Source organism: Chanodichthys erythropterus, chromosome 10 (genome assembly GCF_024489055.1).
Source record: "Chanodichthys erythropterus isolate Z2021 chromosome 10, ASM2448905v1, whole genome shotgun sequence".
Lineage (NCBI taxonomy): Eukaryota > Metazoa > Chordata > Actinopteri > Cypriniformes > Xenocyprididae > Chanodichthys > Chanodichthys erythropterus.
The window spans coordinates 11079031-11097500 of record NC_090230.1 but is presented as its reverse complement, the minus strand read 5'-3'; the positions used below and the strand labels follow the sequence as shown (position 1 = coordinate 11097500).

The 18470-nt window shown below is 36.1% G+C and overlaps 1 protein-coding gene across 1 annotated transcript in view; it reads left to right on the top strand.

Annotated features, from left to right (window-relative positions):
* lrp1ba (low density lipoprotein receptor-related protein 1Ba) overlaps window positions 1-18470 on the top strand; it is a 297751-nt gene that overhangs the window by 174208 nt on the left and 105073 nt on the right. Inside the window, exons 42-43 of the mRNA XM_067398603.1 lie at window positions 5526-5715; window positions 11013-11217. Coding sequence (XP_067254704.1) covers window positions 5526-5715; window positions 11013-11217 — 395 coding nt within the window. The remainder of the gene's footprint in view (window positions 1-5525; window positions 5716-11012; window positions 11218-18470) is intronic.

The following is an 18470-nucleotide window of genomic DNA, read 5'->3' as shown; positions in this document are numbered from 1 at the left end:
CAGCTTCTTGCTATGAAAGTTTTGATGGATGAGGATTGCAATCAAAGTAAGGATGATTGCGGTGACGTACAGAAGCACGCGTGAGTCTGTTATATTGATGCGCAAACAAATCATGTATGACCGCTCTCGACACACTGATCGCAGATTGTATTTGTGCACAAAAACATTTTTCACACACATTCAGCATAATGTTTGGATTTTTCCTGTGTATTTTGCTGTGTACTTTAGTATGCAGGTCAAGGCGGTTGGTTTAGGTTTTTTCCATGTGGTCCTGTTCAGTATCGCAATTTTACTTGTCAAAAATATAAATAAGCTCTTTGCTGTTGCACATACTATACACTGTGAATTCTGAAACGTTTTTTTTTGCTGTGATTTTTGTTTTCTTGGTGTAGCCTACATAAATGTATGAATTATATGAAATCATATCATTTGGTTATTTTGTGTCCTTTTTTGGAAAGACTCTTCTCTGCTATTCAAATACGTAAAACATTAGTCTTTATAGACATAGTGTTTGTTGAGCAAAGAAAACACTTTTTTATTTTTTATTTATTTATTTATTTATTTATTTTATTATTATTTTTTTTTCCAAACATCAGATCTTTATTTACTTTTGCATTGCAAACAAGCAGAGATGTAAGCAGAGATGTAAGCTGAAATCAGTAACCCTAAACAAAACTGTCTCATTATGTCCCCACAACAAAATCAATAAACCTAAGCAAACAAGTCTTTAAAATGACTTAAAATACATAGGCTATATAATAACAATGAGGCAGTAATAAATGTTTCAACGAAAGTAACAAAAGCAAGTTATTTTATGTTTTTTTTTTTTTTAACAACACTGTCAAAATTCATAATGTAATATATAATGTAAACAATCAAATGCCTGCAGAGGGCACCAGCGACTAGGTGATTATTGTCGTTACACTTCTTGCTATTGTTTTTAGGGCATGATCAAATCCTTTTTTTAATATTGGCCCAGGGCCGGATTATCCATAGATGGGATTGGGCGAGTGCCCTGGGGCACCAGCCAATAGGGGGGCACAAAGTGATTAAGATAATGACTAGACTTTTTTTTAAAAATCATGTTTTGTATATATATATTATTTAGCTGGAAAGATATGGATACAAAATTAACAGTTACAATATATACAGAGAGAATATAAAGAGCCCTGCCCCTTTGATCGCGAAAGTGAAAGTGCCCTTTGCGGTCACTCGCGGTAGAGCACTCCCGCGGGACCCAACGCAACAGAGTGCGGCGCGGGACAAGATTTGATGGGCGCGGGCAGTGAGACACTACTCGTGTGCGGGTTGCGGGAGAATCAAATGATTTGCGGTACTCCCGCAAAATAGAAATATTTAAACATAAAATATCTAAAAACTAATTTTTATTCATATATTGCAAAAAAGCAACAAGAACAACTAATATAAAATAAAAACGATTTACAGTCGCAAGCATGCGAGATTCTAATTATAACTGGTGTTTGCAGTGTTGAGCAATGTAGCCAATCACAGACGTATCTGTTGATTTCTGATACGCAATGGAGATGCAACACAATCAGGTGTTCATGTTAGAACACTCTCACCACTCAAAATGCCAGTGCTGCATAAAAGAGCTGGACTGAATCCTGCGGGAGCGGGTGCTGGACTGAAAAATCCGTCCCATCCGATGTAGGTCTCTATCGTGGTGCCCCCGCGTTCCCATCTCTCCTCCCCCAGAACGCGATTTCGCCCCTGCCCTCATGGCGGTCTGTGCATGCCACTGCATGGAGGACACCAGGGGTACCATGAAGCTGGATTAGCTGGCTAGCCTGGTAAATTTCAGATTAGTTTGGGCCAATCCTGGGTTTTAGGTACCATGAAAGTAACTTGACTTTTAGCAGTGTTCATTGCCATAGTAACTTACGCTCCACGGCTAACCTGCTCCGGGGCAGGTTATGTTCTGGGTTAGAGATCTCAAACCGAAATTGGACCAATCAGATGTAAACTAAGTGACACTGACACACTCAACACAATAAAGTCACTCCCCCAGTTTCTCTTCCTCCAAATTAAAGGTCATTATATAGTAAAAACAAATATTTAACAATGAAATTGTCTGGTTTTAATGATAATATAATTTATATATGATTTGTATAATTATATGATCTATATTTTTATTAATCCATTACACACACGCAAGTTTAGTGTAACAGTAGTTATAAAGCACTTAGTTTCAATGAATATTAATATATATAGATCATATGTAATATAGGCCTAAACTTCACAACTTTCACTTGCACTGATAGAGAATGATCATTTCTTTTATTTGTCCTCTTTCACAGACAAGTATTTTCCATTAATGTAAATGCATTTAAATTCTTCATTTTCAGCTAAAGAGTTTTGAATCACGCTGACTCTCTCGCGAGAAGTGAATCAGTTTATTTATGTTGCTAGGCATGTGATTGGCTGTTTGCCACTGATGTCACGGATTCATGAGCACGTGCTCCACAAGCTCAGGATCAAAGCCTGAGTTGACAGAGAAAGTTGATGATCAGCATCATGGTACCAACAAAACCGGATTGGAGTGGTTTGGTTTTGTCAACTCAAAACTAATCCTATAACCCTGAGTTTGTTCATCCACCATCATGGTATAGGCCCCAGGTTTATTCTTGCCTATTTATTTGGAAAATCTTATTAAAGCCAAAATTATAGGCCTATGTAGAGTCCCATGCACTTACAACTATCACAGTGCTATCGTCAGTGGCTGACGATTCTGTAATCTCGGTCAAATGCAGGCAATTTTCGCTGTGTATAAAACATACAATATGCTTAAAATGATTACACATATATGTAAATGTTCATGTGCAATTTTATTTTATTTTTTTATTTTTTTATTTTTTTACCTAGGAACCTCGTAATTACAATAATTACAATAGCAGGTGAAGGCAGAATTAACGATTTTGCATGCACAAATTCTAGAAAAAAGATTTTTTGCTTGGGTAAGACTTAGTTACCATTATTTCTCGTCAAATATGTGACACTGTTGTCGATTTGAAATTGTGGAACGGTTTTGGTTTTCTCTTTTAGATGGTTGCTAGATGCTTATAAAGTTCAGTGTGTGTTTTTTGCTGGTTGCTTGCAACAGTCTTTCTTGGGCTTGCTTATTTTTTTTTTAACATGGTTTTGCATGTAGTCCTCATACTGTATATGCCTTTTATGATGGATATGATGGAAATAAAGATATTTAGTATGACATATTCATCACTAGCATATAATTTGTATGGGGTGTGGGGGGGCACTTCAAATGTGGTTACCCTAGGGCACTACACTGTGTTAATCCGGGCCTGTATTGGCCAAGCAACATTTAATTCAAATATGCACTTAATCTTTAATATTTGTCCATATTTATTATATAAATACTGCAGTCACTGTAATTTCTTCAACAAGAACATGTTATCAAAACATGCAGAGTCAGAGCGAGGGTTTAAACCAGTGGCGGCTGGTGCAAAAATCTTTTGGTGGGGCACAATTTTTTTTTTTTAATATATAAATGCAGGAATGAATAGGCTAATTGTTATATAATCATTTAACAAGTGATATAATCATGTATCATTATTGATTATCTAAAAAGTGGAAAATTCTATATTTAAAGCATGCCATAGGGCTGGGATCTAAAAATATATATATCTGTATTTAATTTGTTTTTTATTTTTTTTTTATTCACATTCTGCCCAAGATTGTCCTAGAAACAATGTTCATATTGAAGGCTATAAAAACCAAACATGAATGTAACTGTGTACTATATGAAATATTATGTGCAAAAAAGGGGGTCAAATCACATTAGGCCTAGGCTATATTCTAATATTCTAACTTTACAATCTAAAAACGAAATGTTTTTTAAAGCAGAAGTTAAATACACTAAACTAAAAATGAAAATAAATAAAAACAATAGAACAGACTAATTATTATTATGTTCATTACCCTATTAACAGTCACTTTACACAGTTACTGCTATTGTACAAATACACTGTTGTATTTTAGAAATTCTACATATGGCATAATTATGTTCGCCAACAAAAACAAATTTTCAACAACAAATATTTTTAGCAAAATGTATTTGACTCAGATTGAACACCGTCTGTTTGGCGTGCATACTCGCGGCAGCGCTCGTTCACGGAAGTTTGTGCTTGCTGAAGGCTCGTCCACGCCTGGCTGCAAAATGGAAATATTTTCTCGACTTTCTAACATTTGCAGATGGAGAATATACCTGTGAAATGTAAACATGCACTGAGGATATTATTGGATGTCACTTCAGCAATATTATTAATAGCGGTATGTTTGTTTGCACCAATCGCTGCACAAGTTAAGGTTACGTATGATGACGAAAGCACGTTAGTGCTAGCCCTCCCGGAACCCATAGAGAATGCATTGCAGTGCCTGCATTTCGAAAAAAAAAAGTTTTTTGAATGGAAGTCTATGGGAGCACTCGGGGCAAATCTCGACCAGGCTGAAATCGCCCAAAAAGAGGCGGTACTCCACAGAGCGTGACTCGACGCTGATTGGACTATATCCAGAGCATGATCCAGAGGCAGAACAAACAGCCTAGCAGTGACAGCTAGCGTAACTCTGTGGTTGAATGTGATTGAAAAATCCGTCCCTTTCTCACTTTGGTGGTGCGTTGCCCAATTGCCCTAATGTAGAAACCGCCCCTGGTTTAAACGTTTATTTTGAAACCGTTCATTCAGACATTCAGAAACAAGTATTCTCCTATGTTAGTGTAGGCTTATATACAGTATGGTAGCACTATGTTATGCTGTATTATCATCTTTTAAATTGTTTATTAAATGAAGCCTTTGAAAACGGTCTAATAATGTTTTTTCTTTTTATTTAATATTTTGGCGAAATCGAGCACTCAAAATGAATTTAAGAATCGTGAAATCTGGCTACAAATATCTTTACCATGGTTCAAAATCCAATACCTAGGACATTAAAATATTGAAACTATAGCGATAAAAAATTACATTAGTATCAAATCAGGCAGATGCGTTGGTGGTTGTTAAATCCTTAATGTCGTTAAACATGTTATAGATAGATAGATAGATAGATAGATAGATAGATAGATAGATAGATAGATAGATAGATAGATAGATAGATAGATAGATAGATAGATAGATAGATAGATAGATAGATAGATAGATAGATAGATAGATAGATAGATAGATAGAAAGATACACACACACACAAAGTCAAGCACTTCTCAGTGTTTTGAAGAGCTAAAAAGGTGTATTTTTTAAGGTGTCGATTTAGTATTGATGTTGATTTCCACAACACAACTTGACCTTTTCTGACACATAACTGTTTTTCACATCGACCATCTGTCTGTTTTTCTTGTTTCTGAATCACTTCTGAAAGAACCTGTGGAGTTTGTTGCCTGCCATCCGGTTTTATGGCCTTCAGGACCTTAAGCAGTTTGAAGGTGTAGGTCATTTTCTGCACGTTCCTTTAGAGTACTTGAGCGTTAAGCATTGATGTGGCGTCCCCTTCTGTAGATGTCGGATCTGTGGAGGGACTGGCGTACCATCGAGGCTGGGACGTTCTCTACTGGACGAGCTCCACCACAGCCACCGTCACCCGCCACAACGTTGACCAGACCAGACCAAACGCCTTCAACAGAGACACAGTGGTTTCTCTGTCCGAAGAGGACCATCCGCACGTCCTCACTCTGGACGAATGTCAGAAGTAAGTCTTGAAGTTTACCTTTGACTTTTCGAAAGGAACTTTTTTTTAATTTTAATTAGTACTTCCTTTTTCACCAAAATAAAGCCAGTTGGATGTAATTTTCATAGCTGATTGTTTCTGCAGTTGATTAGTGATTACTAGGGGTTTTATTTTGCTTGAAAGTCCAAAAGTATGTACTTTTCATTAAAGTAGAGTAAATGTCAAAATGTTTCTGGACTCCACCTTTCCTCAAAATAACCCATGTTGATAAATTTGTTTTGAGGGGTGTTTTTCCAAAAGGTCAATGAAGGGAGGGATCCTCTAATTATTTCATAGTAATTAGGCGCCAGCCCACATACAGAGTATTAATTTTACATCAGTGAGTTATGAGCTTTATAAATATTCAGATTTGAAAACATTGTGCCCTGTGCTACAGAGCTTCATGGCAAATGTGGTATTAATCTCCAAACTTGATCTCAGTCTGCCATTTCCTTTCATTTTCAAATTAGAAAACATTAATTAAGTTGCACATTTATGCATTTACTTTTTTTCTGCTTGGGCAAATTGCTGCCTTGCTGAACTGTTCACAATTGGCCTTTTTGTTTGACCCCCTTGTTATCTAGCGCAGTGATTTTTAAATAGGTTTTGCATTAGACATCAATTGTGATCCATACAAAAGAGAAATCAAATGTATATATTGAAGTAAATATATTCATATTATTATAAACTGTTCATTCTCATTAAAATAAACCACACTACTTTGCTAATCTAGATGAAATTGTGCCACAAAGTTTGACTGAATGGACATAACTTTTGACATCTACAACATTTTTTTTTTTTTTTTCCCCCTCTTATATTTTTTGGTCATTCTTACTATGTGTGATTGTTGTTTATTGCATTAAGCATTTAGATTTATTTAGATGATTTAGTATTTAGATTCCTGCTTTCTGAAATCATGAATTTGTGACAGATTTTGGGTTTTTACACAGTAAATATTTGTTAAACAGCAGTTGAGAACCCTTGATTATGAATTATAAGATATTTAAAGACATTTAAATTGACTTCCCCACCACTTTATGCTAATTTATATTCAAAGTCAGATGTGGTTTATTGCTATTTATGTCACACTTTCAACATGTACCAGTACCATTGCCTGATGTTTGAAAAGTGATCTATATAAATAAAAAAATGACAATACCAGCATTAGCTTTTGTGAAACTGCTAAGGCTAAACAATCTTATGTTAATGTTAGCTTGTGTTCCAAATGTGTACCATTATAAACAGGATAATTTACTGTTTTACACAGTAAATATTTGTTAAACAGCAGTTGAGAATCCTTGTTTATGAATTATAAAATATTTAAAGACATTTAAATTGACTTCCCCACCACTTTATGCTAAATTATATTCAAAGTCAGATGTGGGATATTCCTAATTTATGTCAGATGTTAATGTATGAAACAAGTATATAAATAAATACAAAATTACCAACATCAGCTTTTGCCAAATTGCTAAGGGTAAACAATGCTATGCTAACTTTATCTTGTGTTCTTCAGGTGTATGATTATAAACAGGATAATTTACTGTGTTTTACACAAAACAGGATTAAGAAGGATTCTACAAGTGTTCTCTTCACTGTTCCGAGTAGGAAGTTGGTTTCTGCACACTGTCATATTTCTTATGTGACTTTTCAATGGTTTAAAGCACAGTAAGCTATATTTTATCCATAGCATGAACATGGCTTTTTGTTCTCGAAGGAACATTTCACTATTTTATACCTTGACAACACTTGGTTGGACTTTAGCAGTCACTGCATTAGCCTGTTAGAGCATTACCACAGCAATAAGTGACTGCTGCTGTCAGCAAGAAGTCCCACCGATCCAAAAGCTGCCAAAGTTCACAGCTTGGAGTCACATGCCAGCACTAGCGGCTGACACTGCAAGGTGCCGTCACATACCAAGCTAGCACACTCGTCTTAAACACAAGGACATGCTTCGTCCTTCGATGGACTAGTCTTTTTCTGCCATGTTAAAAGAAAAAAGGCTGATGCTATTAGGCTGTAGCCTTTTTGATTATAATTGCAGATGAATACATTTTTTAATGAGGCTATTAGCATAGTGTAGTGTAGCATCAAGGGTGTACATTTTATTTTTAGAAGACCCTCTGTTTTTTATGCAAAATTTTAAATTTTAATATGGCATTTAAAGAAAAGGGCTGCTAATTTAATTAAATGAATTATGAAAAAATTACCTATGAGTAACGCTATTGATCATTCTCGTAATTGACCATTCGCAAACACCCGCCCCCCTTAGTAACTGTTGCTTTGTCCGACAAGCCTTCGCGCTGTCACGCCACACGCAGTGAAAAATCGCAGAGCAAAGAGGATACTGACAACACGTCGACAGAAAAGACAAAGCAGGTTACTTATGATATTAAATGTATATAAAAAAGGGATATATGACCGCACACTCAACTTGCGAATAATTTATTAGCCAACGTTTCGCTAATAAATTATTTGCAAATTATTCGCAAGTTGAGTGTGCGGTCATATATCCCTTTTTTATGTACATTTGAATTCATCTCTTTTGACTGGCACCTCATACGGTAGTGCGCTTGTTTCTTTTTTCTAATACTTATGATATTAAATAAAGTCCCAGCTTCCAAACTGTGTAGTTGTTAAAGAAATTCAATAAAAACCATCTTGTTGCTCTTTAATGTGTCGTGACTACACTGTTAGCCCGGATAAGTTGAATTTACTTAAAAAATTTGAGGAAACTGGTTGCCCTAAAAAAATTAAGTAATGATTAAGTAATGTGAACTTAAAAATTCAAGTTCATTTAACTTAAAATGTTTTGTAATATTAATTACTTTGTAGGTATTACACATAGTATAGTTAAGTTCAATGTACTAAGCAAGTTAATTTATAGCAACTTCTAGTTAACTACAAAATTAAGAAAAAAAGCAAATAAAAAATACATTAATTCAATTTTATGTTTTATTCTAATTCAATTCAAAATACAACATTTTATGTCCTGAAAACATTTCCTTATAAAACGTGAAAAAAAATAGTTTTAACAAATCAGCTTATTGTTAAGAATCACAACAAATTGCATCAAAACTATATGGTTTGTTCACACTCCTGAGTTCACAATAGTGGCAGTATTCAATTTTAGGTGCCAGCTCACATTTTCCTAGGTTGAGCATTACCTGCTGAATAAAATATAAAGTATTTTTCATACAGTTAGGGTAGTCCAGTTGCAGGGCATAAATCAGTCAGAAAAAAGGACACAGAAGTCCTGAGGTTGGTCGGTTCATCCATCACCAAACATCCTTCCAAGACGATCTTCACTCATGATGGGTTTAGCTGAGCACTTTATAGTTCAACGCAGACAATTCTCACTGAAGTTTGCCTGTATGAATCCTTGTCAGCTGCAACCTAGTAGAGGAAGACAAAGATCGACAAAGACATTATCATATAATAATGCATCAGATAATGGTATTGTCAAATACTCCATGCATCAATACATACCTGGTTTACTGTAGAAAGAGCTGGCCATTGAAGGCTGGAGTCAGGCTCGTCGTTGACAACTTTTCTGTGAGGAGCAAACATTAAAGTTAAAGTCTTGATTATGGCACTTGATTTTATGGTTTACATGTAATTGTTCACTGTGCAGTATGCAGATTAATAAAATAATCAGCCAAAGAACAGGTCTCAGTAAACCCACATGACATACAGCTGATATGGGGTTTTAGTGAAGGCTGTATAAGTGTACATATTGTGCATAACGTGTGATATAAATGTACATATGTTCCAGTAAACAAGGAAATTGTTCTGTTCTTGTATAACTTTATTGTTTGAGCCTATAATGTTTAAATAGCTGAGCTTTTTCACAGTTATAAGGGTAATACTTACACTTCTAATCCAAAGCATCTCTTCTTGACCTTCAACACAAAACAAGATAGTCTGTTGTTAAGAAAGCTATGAACCTAGATAAAACAGTATATCCATCGGTTTTTGTTTTCAACTCGTCAATTAACTTTAACTTAATCTTTCAATCAATAGCCGTGTCTAAATAAAACTGAACACGGTCGTTAAATTATTGCACTCACCATTTTCGCGCTTCATCCTCCCTCCTCTGCTGGGATCGCGGGTGCGGGCGTGGGCGCGGCCGGCCGCGGTGTTCGCCGACTGCCAGAGGTTCAAACTAAGTTTACACACCCAACAACAGCTCCTCGTGTGAAAAAGAAACAAACGACGAAATAACGCGCGTCAAACTCGCAGATCAGGGGTTCATGCACGGTGATCCACCGCACGCGAGAGAACATAGCTAGCCGGAGAAAACAGTTCCGTCGTTTAAACTTTAACAAACGATTTTCACTGCTCACAAACAGTCTCTCAGGGGGGGAAACGATAAAAAGGCAAATGTTTGGAAAAAAAATATGTCTGTAGAACTTGCCAAAACAAATGTTCCAACTTCTCATCAACAGCTCCTTGAATTCACACACACCACGACAAAATGGCCTCATTACCTGCCGTGAACCAATGTGTAAGAGGCGTGGTCAGGAGAAAAACTTAATAATTTAAGTGCATTTAACTTAAATTTATTAACACATTCTAATTACATCCACAATTTAGTAGAATATACTTATATTTTATAAGTAATGCAATCAAACTTAAATATTTTAAGTATATTGTAATTACATAGTTTAAGTAAATATAAAATCCGGGCTAAGAGTGTATGGTCGTGACAGATTGCTGTAGCGCCTCAGCTCAAGAGGCTCTTAAACCGATCATCTCTCACTACTAGTCCATTTATAACATCAAATAAACATGAATGAACATGAGAATCAATGTTGTTTCAAATGCGGAAAGATGTCAATATACACAATTTTTCAAGTTTAACTCCACCGAGGTTAATCTTCTAACTACTTGCTGCTTTGTCGGACAAAATGGCGGATGCAGTGTTCTGATTGGTTAGATCGCTTGTCAATCAAACTCCCGGCGTAGGGTCAATTGTTTCTTCTGTTTTGTAATACGAAATGTGTAATTTTATTGCGGCATTCACAGCCAACATTTATGCTTTAAATTTGTCAAATTTGAAGAACTGCTCAAAAAAGTTATGTTAGTCCTGAGAAAAGTACTTGCATTTTTAGAATTTATGTGCATCTTTTTTTCTTTTCTTTTTATCCGATATCCCAAAACGCACATAAAAATAGGTGGATGGAAACGTAGCTAGTGACTTAGGTGTCCAAGTACTTTAGGCTCACAGTTTTATTGTAGAAATAGTTTGTGACAACAGTGTGTTTGCACTCTTCTAGCCTGATGTTTTGGACTAACTGGAATGAGCAGAGGCCGAGCATCATGAGGTCGACCTTAACTGGCCGGAACATCCGAGTTATTGTTAGCGTGGATGTCATCACCCCTAATGGACTCACCATCGACCACAAAGCCGAAAAGCTGTATTTTTCTGACGGCAGTCTCGGGCACATCGAGAGGTGTGATTACGACGGCTCACACAGATATGTGAGTATGGAGGCTTTGTTTGACTTTTGAAAAATTCATGAAAGTGCATTAGCTGAAGTAGAGGCTGTGTTTTAAGAGCGCTGGAAACATCTTTCAGCCTTTGTAAAGCTTTTCTGTTTTGCTGAGGTGAGACATTGAAGGAGGACATCCACTGAATACAGGTCGCGTGGGTTCAATACAATTGTCAATTGTCTCTTGAAATCAAACATTTGCTCTCGCCAGGAGGACAGAATAAAAGGTCCTAGCATTGTTAAATCAAGGTAGCAGTGTCATTTCAGGGATAGGGATTTAAAGGGATAGTTCACCCAAAAATCCCAAAAATGAAAATTATGGGGACTGTGGTGTGATGGTGTCTTGCTCTGGAGGCAGTCATATGCAGATGTATTTGCCTATGTGACATCACATGATACATGACATCACACAAGCCATTTTTGGAGCTTGATTAAAAAATGCTTTGTTAAAAATGAGGAGCTATGAAACTTGCAGGATTTTTGAATGGTACAAAGGCCTCTTATATGTCAAAAGATCAAGGCAAATTAGGTTTTTCACGCCATGACCGTTAAGTTTATTTAGTAAAACGAACATATTTACAACTCTGTTCAAGGAGTTATTTCAATTATTTTGATTGATTAAGCTAAAATAAGTTGTTATTAAACCTGCTTTCATGTTTGCCTCCAACAAGGGCCAGGAACCTCAGGTAAAAGGGTTTGACAACTGCCACAATGCCGCGGCTCACTAAACAGCTCCTAGCCATCTAATGAAACTATCTACTCACTAGGCTATTAAAAGGTGAAAATTGATCTGGGCGAACAAAAGGAACATTTGTTTTCTTGTGGTGTTAGACAGATACAGAGGATAGAGAGGCGGGATCCTGCCAGAGCATGCTGTAGTGCCATCTAGGTTACTGGTGACAGATCCGTAGCCTTTTCAAACTTCCTCTAGAGGAAATGACACGCACTGGATCTTCAATGTACATAGTCTGAGCCACACATTCAAATTCCCAGGAGTTCAAAATTAATCATGCAAATTGAATTTTTCCTTATGAAACTTTAACAAAAAACATGAAATATGACCCTATTTGCTTTCTTAAAGGTAAAGTGTGCAATTTCTGAGCTACTTGTATCACCCAACGGAATTGTAAATACAACTTTTCAAAGTGTTCCAGAAAACATTAATTTTCTTTTCCTTGTTCTCCTCTAGTTTCCCTACATTTAACAGTAGCATAGTGAATGCATTGTAGAAATGTTACAGTATTGTTATCACTTGTAAGTGCATTCAAATAAGGCATTTATTTTTTTACTGGTGACTGTAAGAATAATTTGTCTCAATTCTGATGTGTGGTTTTCACAGTTTTTAATCATGTGTAGTTTAACAGTTTCTTTAAAGGGGACCTGTTATGTACCAATATACAAGATGTAAAAAAGGTCTCTCATGTCCCCAGAGTGTGTATGTGACGTTTTAGCTCAAAATAACCCACAGATCAGTTTTTAAAACATGTTCAAAGCATAGACTGTAAAAAAAGATGGACGACGCAACGCCGCTTCCTGAACTGAAGCCAAAATGGGCCGACGAATGGGCGCTGACACGTTACGCAATATGTCAAAAAAAAAAAAAAAACAGTTTGGAGCATGGACATGTGCAGAAGGAATCATCAGTGGAGCCCGGAGGCAGAGTCACGGTATCAAACTTCCGCCCAGACGACTGCGTCATCATTCATGTATTTTAAATAGACTATAAAAATTATACACAATTTAAAATGATAAAATAATAGGCTATTCAGTTTCTAGAGCAATAATATTTTTGAAACAGCAAATTCAGTAGATAAACGTCGGTTAGGACAGTTTACTGCTGAACAGCTCATTTTGTTGGTTGTAAATAACAAAGAAATCGAAAATTAATAGTTATACAACTTCAATCTCCCCTCGAAGCTCTGACAGTCCTCAGACAAGCTGTCAATCAACCGTGAATCATGACGACACGCCGCGTTTTTATAGCAGCAAATTGCTAGCTAAAATCTAAATTATCACAAAAACGAACAATTGAATATATATCAGCGTGATAACAACTACCTTAAATGACCAAAACCATCTTTCAGAAAGTTTTATTTGAAGCAGAATTTATTTTTAAGTTTTCACTGGAGTCTCATTCGACTGCATTGAGAGGTGGGGTTTATGACCTGTACTGCATCCAGCCACTAGGGAGGCGATCAAAGAGCCCGCAGCTTCACTTTTCAGCACGTATGACACACACCCAGTTCAAAGTGCCACTTTTTGGGGGTGAGCAAAAATGCGCTGTTTTTGTGTGTTGTTTGTTTAACCCTCTACCGCATAGTGTTGCCATATGGCAACATACTCTTTATGTTCATTTCCTTGCCACCGTCTCTTTAAGAGAACATTCTAGTTTTTTTTTATTGGTAAGAGAAGACCTTAATTTAGCCAATGATGTGCTTTGGTTAAGTCACATGACATGCATTTTTTTTCTGTGACGCGATATCTGACAGACTGCCATCTCTTGTCGGTAGTTGCTGAAAGCAAACTAAAACGTCAGTAACAAACAAGGACCCGCCCATGTCACATTCACAAAAAAAATGTTAACATCATCTCAGCTAAGGTATGATGACATATTCACCACTCAAAAATGTTTTTATGAAATTAGTTTTTGGTAAATCGAGAAAATGTCTGTGTTGCCATATGGCAACACTGCGCAATAATGGAATGACATTATTATAATAGGGTAGATAGCTAGCAAAGATCAGCTGCAGTCTGTTAAGCTGTAACAATAAAAACATTAATGCTAGTGATATAATGTTGATTAGTCGTATGTTAAGGACTGCCATGGCATTTGTAACGTCTGGACCAATCAGCCACACAATTATTCATTGTATTTAATGAATTACCCATAAACTCACTCTCCCTATCAAAGTTCTCTGAACTCATCCCCCTAAAACTGTAACCAGCATCCCAATGTTGCTAGCACACAGGCCAACCTAGGTGTCCTGTTACAGTTATATGGTACTTTTATGATCCAGAAGAATTCTGGAGAGACTAGTGACTCATTCTTCCTGAGAAGGACAAATAAACTCTCTTAATCCTATGTATTCTCTATATAACCACTTGGGAAATGTATAAACATGTATCCAAGTTTCCCATCTCATGACTTTCCTTTTATAGGCTTTATTCTATGTATTAATTCTCTCTTTTGAACTATTTTGGTATTAATGTTCCATAGTTGCAAATGTATAGTTAACTGAGATCACATTGGCAGCATGCTTGGTATCTACGGACTCCAACTTTCATTTCCTATTTGGTAATTTATGTCACATGTTACTAACTCTGTGACACATTAGTATTATAAGAATCTAGAAGGTTATTCTCTCATTCATCCAATCCAGTGTCTTATGCTAATATCTTGCTACAGAACAAAGACTCGTAAAACTTCCCTCTGAAAGGGGAACTCCTTATTGGCTCAGACACCTCAAGAGGGTGTGACATCTTCACCCCTTATATTCACTGATCACAAGGAACCCCCTCTCTTCCTGCTCTTCCTCCTCTTCTTCTCTTTTACTGATGAATGCTGACGTCAAGATGATGCTTTAAGAAGCTAGAAGCTTCTAAGGAACCCCAAGCTTGTGCCAGGCCTCGGCCTAGACCTTCCATTCACCAAAGATCCTCTGAATCCAGCCGGTTCTCTTTCGTCAAGAAAATATCAGCAAAGATTCAACAGGAGCCTCCACAAATTGCATCAGGACAGTTTTAATTCAACTTGGAGAGACATGCAAGTATCAAACTTAGTCTCATTATCGGATACATTGAGTATCCTTACCCCTTTTAAAGAAGGGCCTGTTAAAACTAAACTGATGGTTTGCTCAAGGCTGTTGATCTGCTGAATGTCCAACAATGCTGTAACTTCTTGCTTCCTGTACTCTGCTTTCTCTCTCTCTTGGTAAACTGTATGCATGTATGTGTGTGAATGTTAGAGTAGTTTAAGTGTTTAGTCTAGTTAATAAAGTCTTGTTCATGTCACACGTAAGGTTGTCCGTGTTTTGCGCTCATGTACGGGAGTCCCTATTCATGTCGGTCCTGACTACAGGCTTTTAGTAGAATAAGATTGTTATTTCCCATAACCTGGAAATGAACATTTCTTAGTTAATAAACAATTAACACTGTGTGTTCATTGAACAACAGGTTAATTGATTGTAATATTAATTTTATTACATTAAGTTAATTTTATTGACTGATTAAAATATTAATAATTAATTATAACTAGTTATGATTAATTATTCATATTTATTTTGAGCTAATTTGCTACACATTTGTATTATGGATTAAATCAACATCAGAGATCTGCCATCACAGCCATGTATACTGGCCCAGACCTACCACTTTCCTATCATGGTGTCTCAAAAAGGCAGGTGCAAGTGGCTGTAAGTGTATTGTAAGTGTGAAGAGCACCAAATGTGATGTCTACATGTGTCTCACCTTTGGAAAAAAAAATGCTTTTTGAAGTTTCATACAGAAAAAAGGTGAAATTTAAAGAATATAAAGCATTATTCAGCAAAAGAGAAAGGAAAAACACAAGATGTTGGAAAATAAGCATAAGGTATTGTTTATAATTACTACTAAAACTTATAATAGCACTAATTGATTCAATACAAACAACATTTCTGAGGAAAAATATGAACTATATACACTTACACTTATTCTAAGTTTTTCCACTATTGTACGTTGTTGCCATATGGCAACATATCATAAAGAACCTTAAAATAATATTTTTACAGCACTTTAAGTTAAGCCATTCTAAGAAAAGAAAAAGAGTCAAATATTTTTTTTTTATAGATTTATCATAATGCGTGCGGTAGAGGGTTAAATGCAAATGAGATGTGGCTCCCAGCCACCTTTCAAGAACAAGGTAGAGCTTTAAGAGCTCATACTCCAGCAACAACAAAACAGGACAATCTCACGCACTGAAAATGTCAGAAACTGCGGTGTTCAGCCTTATATGTTTAGTCGTGTCATCTGACTGTACTGGGCATAATAAATGCTTTTATGAATTACGCAGACGCATATAAAAAAAAAAAAAAAAAAAATTATATATATATATTATATATATATATAAAATAACGCCAAAGCACTTGTCTCCCGGTGTCTTCACCTGGTATCATAAATTTCACAATTCCCACTTCTGAAGTCGTGATTACGAGCTTGTCGCATTCAAGTGGGCAACTTCAAATGTTCATGTGCAATTTTTAACCAGGAAACTCGTATTTACGATAATTCTAATAGCACGTGAGGGCAGCATCAGTGAAAACAGGCAGAGACAGTGGTAGCTTTAGCAACATTAGCCATACAGAGTGCCAACAAGGTCTTTCAGAAAGACAATTTGGAAGGACTTACAACATATGACGTGTGATACTTACTTTGTCTGGATCTGAAGTTTGCGCACAAAGCATTGGCGTTGACCCATCTTTCAGAATCAACCTTTTTGAAAATTCAGCGTTGAAAAGACCCTTGTTTGTGTTGCAGTCCGGTGCAAAATTGGCGCAAACATATGAGATGTTTTTTTAGCGATTTCCTTCAGGACATTTCCATTAAAAATTAAATTTAACCACAGTGACTGCTGTCTAAGTGACTCAGATGGCAGGAGTCTATGGAGACTAACGTGCATTAGTACATCCCAAAACACAACACTTGTAATGCCTCTTGCCACAGACATTGTAAAACTCCAGCTGCTGCAGTGAGGATACAGAAATGGTGGACTTTGTACTTCTCACTCAGGGCTGTGTCTATGCTAATAAGGTAGATCCAAAAGAGATGCAAAGAGTACCTGAAACCCATACTTGAGTAAAAGTACACATACATTTACAGTGAAAATGACTCCATTACAAGTTACAAGTCACCAATTCCAATACCACTTGAGTAAAAGTCTTAGAGTATCTGATTTTAACAGTACTTAAGTGTTTTACTCGTACTAAATGTAGGCTCAAAGATCCACTTAGTCCTCAACACCTAAGAGAAATGCAGTGAAAATAAGAAACAGTTGATTTGAAGGATCAGATATCATGTTTATTTTCAAAAATCAAAATAAAACCGAGGTCGACACAACTGCCTTTTAAACTTCTACAAACTCTCAAGTTTCAGTTAAGCTCAAGTGCACAAAAAGGCAATAAACCAATATCCTTCAAATAGGTCTAATCAATATAGCGGATAAATAAAATATGCGCTGGATGAGCTGGTTTCGGCCTCATCACCGGCTGCAGTCATGTCCTCATCTCATAAATCAATCACCACACATTCAGCAACTACATGTTTTAACTTTTAACTTTGTTGACAAGTTTGGGCGAGTAAGGGCAAAATGCACAAGATTTAGTACCTTCAATGCTCTTAGATGGCGATATCACTTCCTTATAGCAGAAATAATCTGCTGCAGAAAAAGTTAGGTGCCATGCAAAAAAAGTACATTTACTTATTCAAAATTGCAATCAAGTAGAGAGTAAAAGTTGTTAAAATCTTTGATACTCAGTACAACTACAAAGCAGCCCAAAAAATACTTAAGTACAGTAACTACATTTACTCAAATACTTTACACCACTGGGTAGATCGTCACTGGCTGTGGGCGGGGCTTCTCCCTAAAATTACGTCATTGTAGGGGGGGATCTGAATCAGCTTGTTTGAAGAGACTGCTTTGGAATTATGAGAATTATAAAAATAATAATAATAAAAAAAATGAGTGAGTGGATTTTTACCATTATAGGCCGGATGTTCTCACACACATCGTTGTTCAAACACCTTATAAAAGTGAATTTTGCATAATAGGTCCCCTTAAAGTAAAGTTGTGAATGTGTTAATGTTATAACTTTCAAATGAAGCTTTTCACTTTGTAATTAACTGTGAGAATTCAATACAAATTTTCAATTTTTAGTCATGTTACTACATAAGTAATTTTTAAATTATGTAGTAACATAAAATTGAAAACTGAAAATTTGAATTGAATTCTCAATTTTAAACAAAGTAGTGCATGCATTGTAGAAATGTTACAGTAATGTTGTGGTTAATTGTGGTTAACTGAGAATCATTTACCTCAATTCAGATTTGAAACTTTCAGTTAACAATTTAACAAGTACTGAAAAATATATGTTGTAAAAATGTTACACTGATGTTATTACTTTCAAGGTATTTTGTCTTTGCAGTTGGCCGCAAGAAACATTTGTTTCTATTTAGATGTGCGTTTTTTAATTTTCAATCAGGTTACTGCTT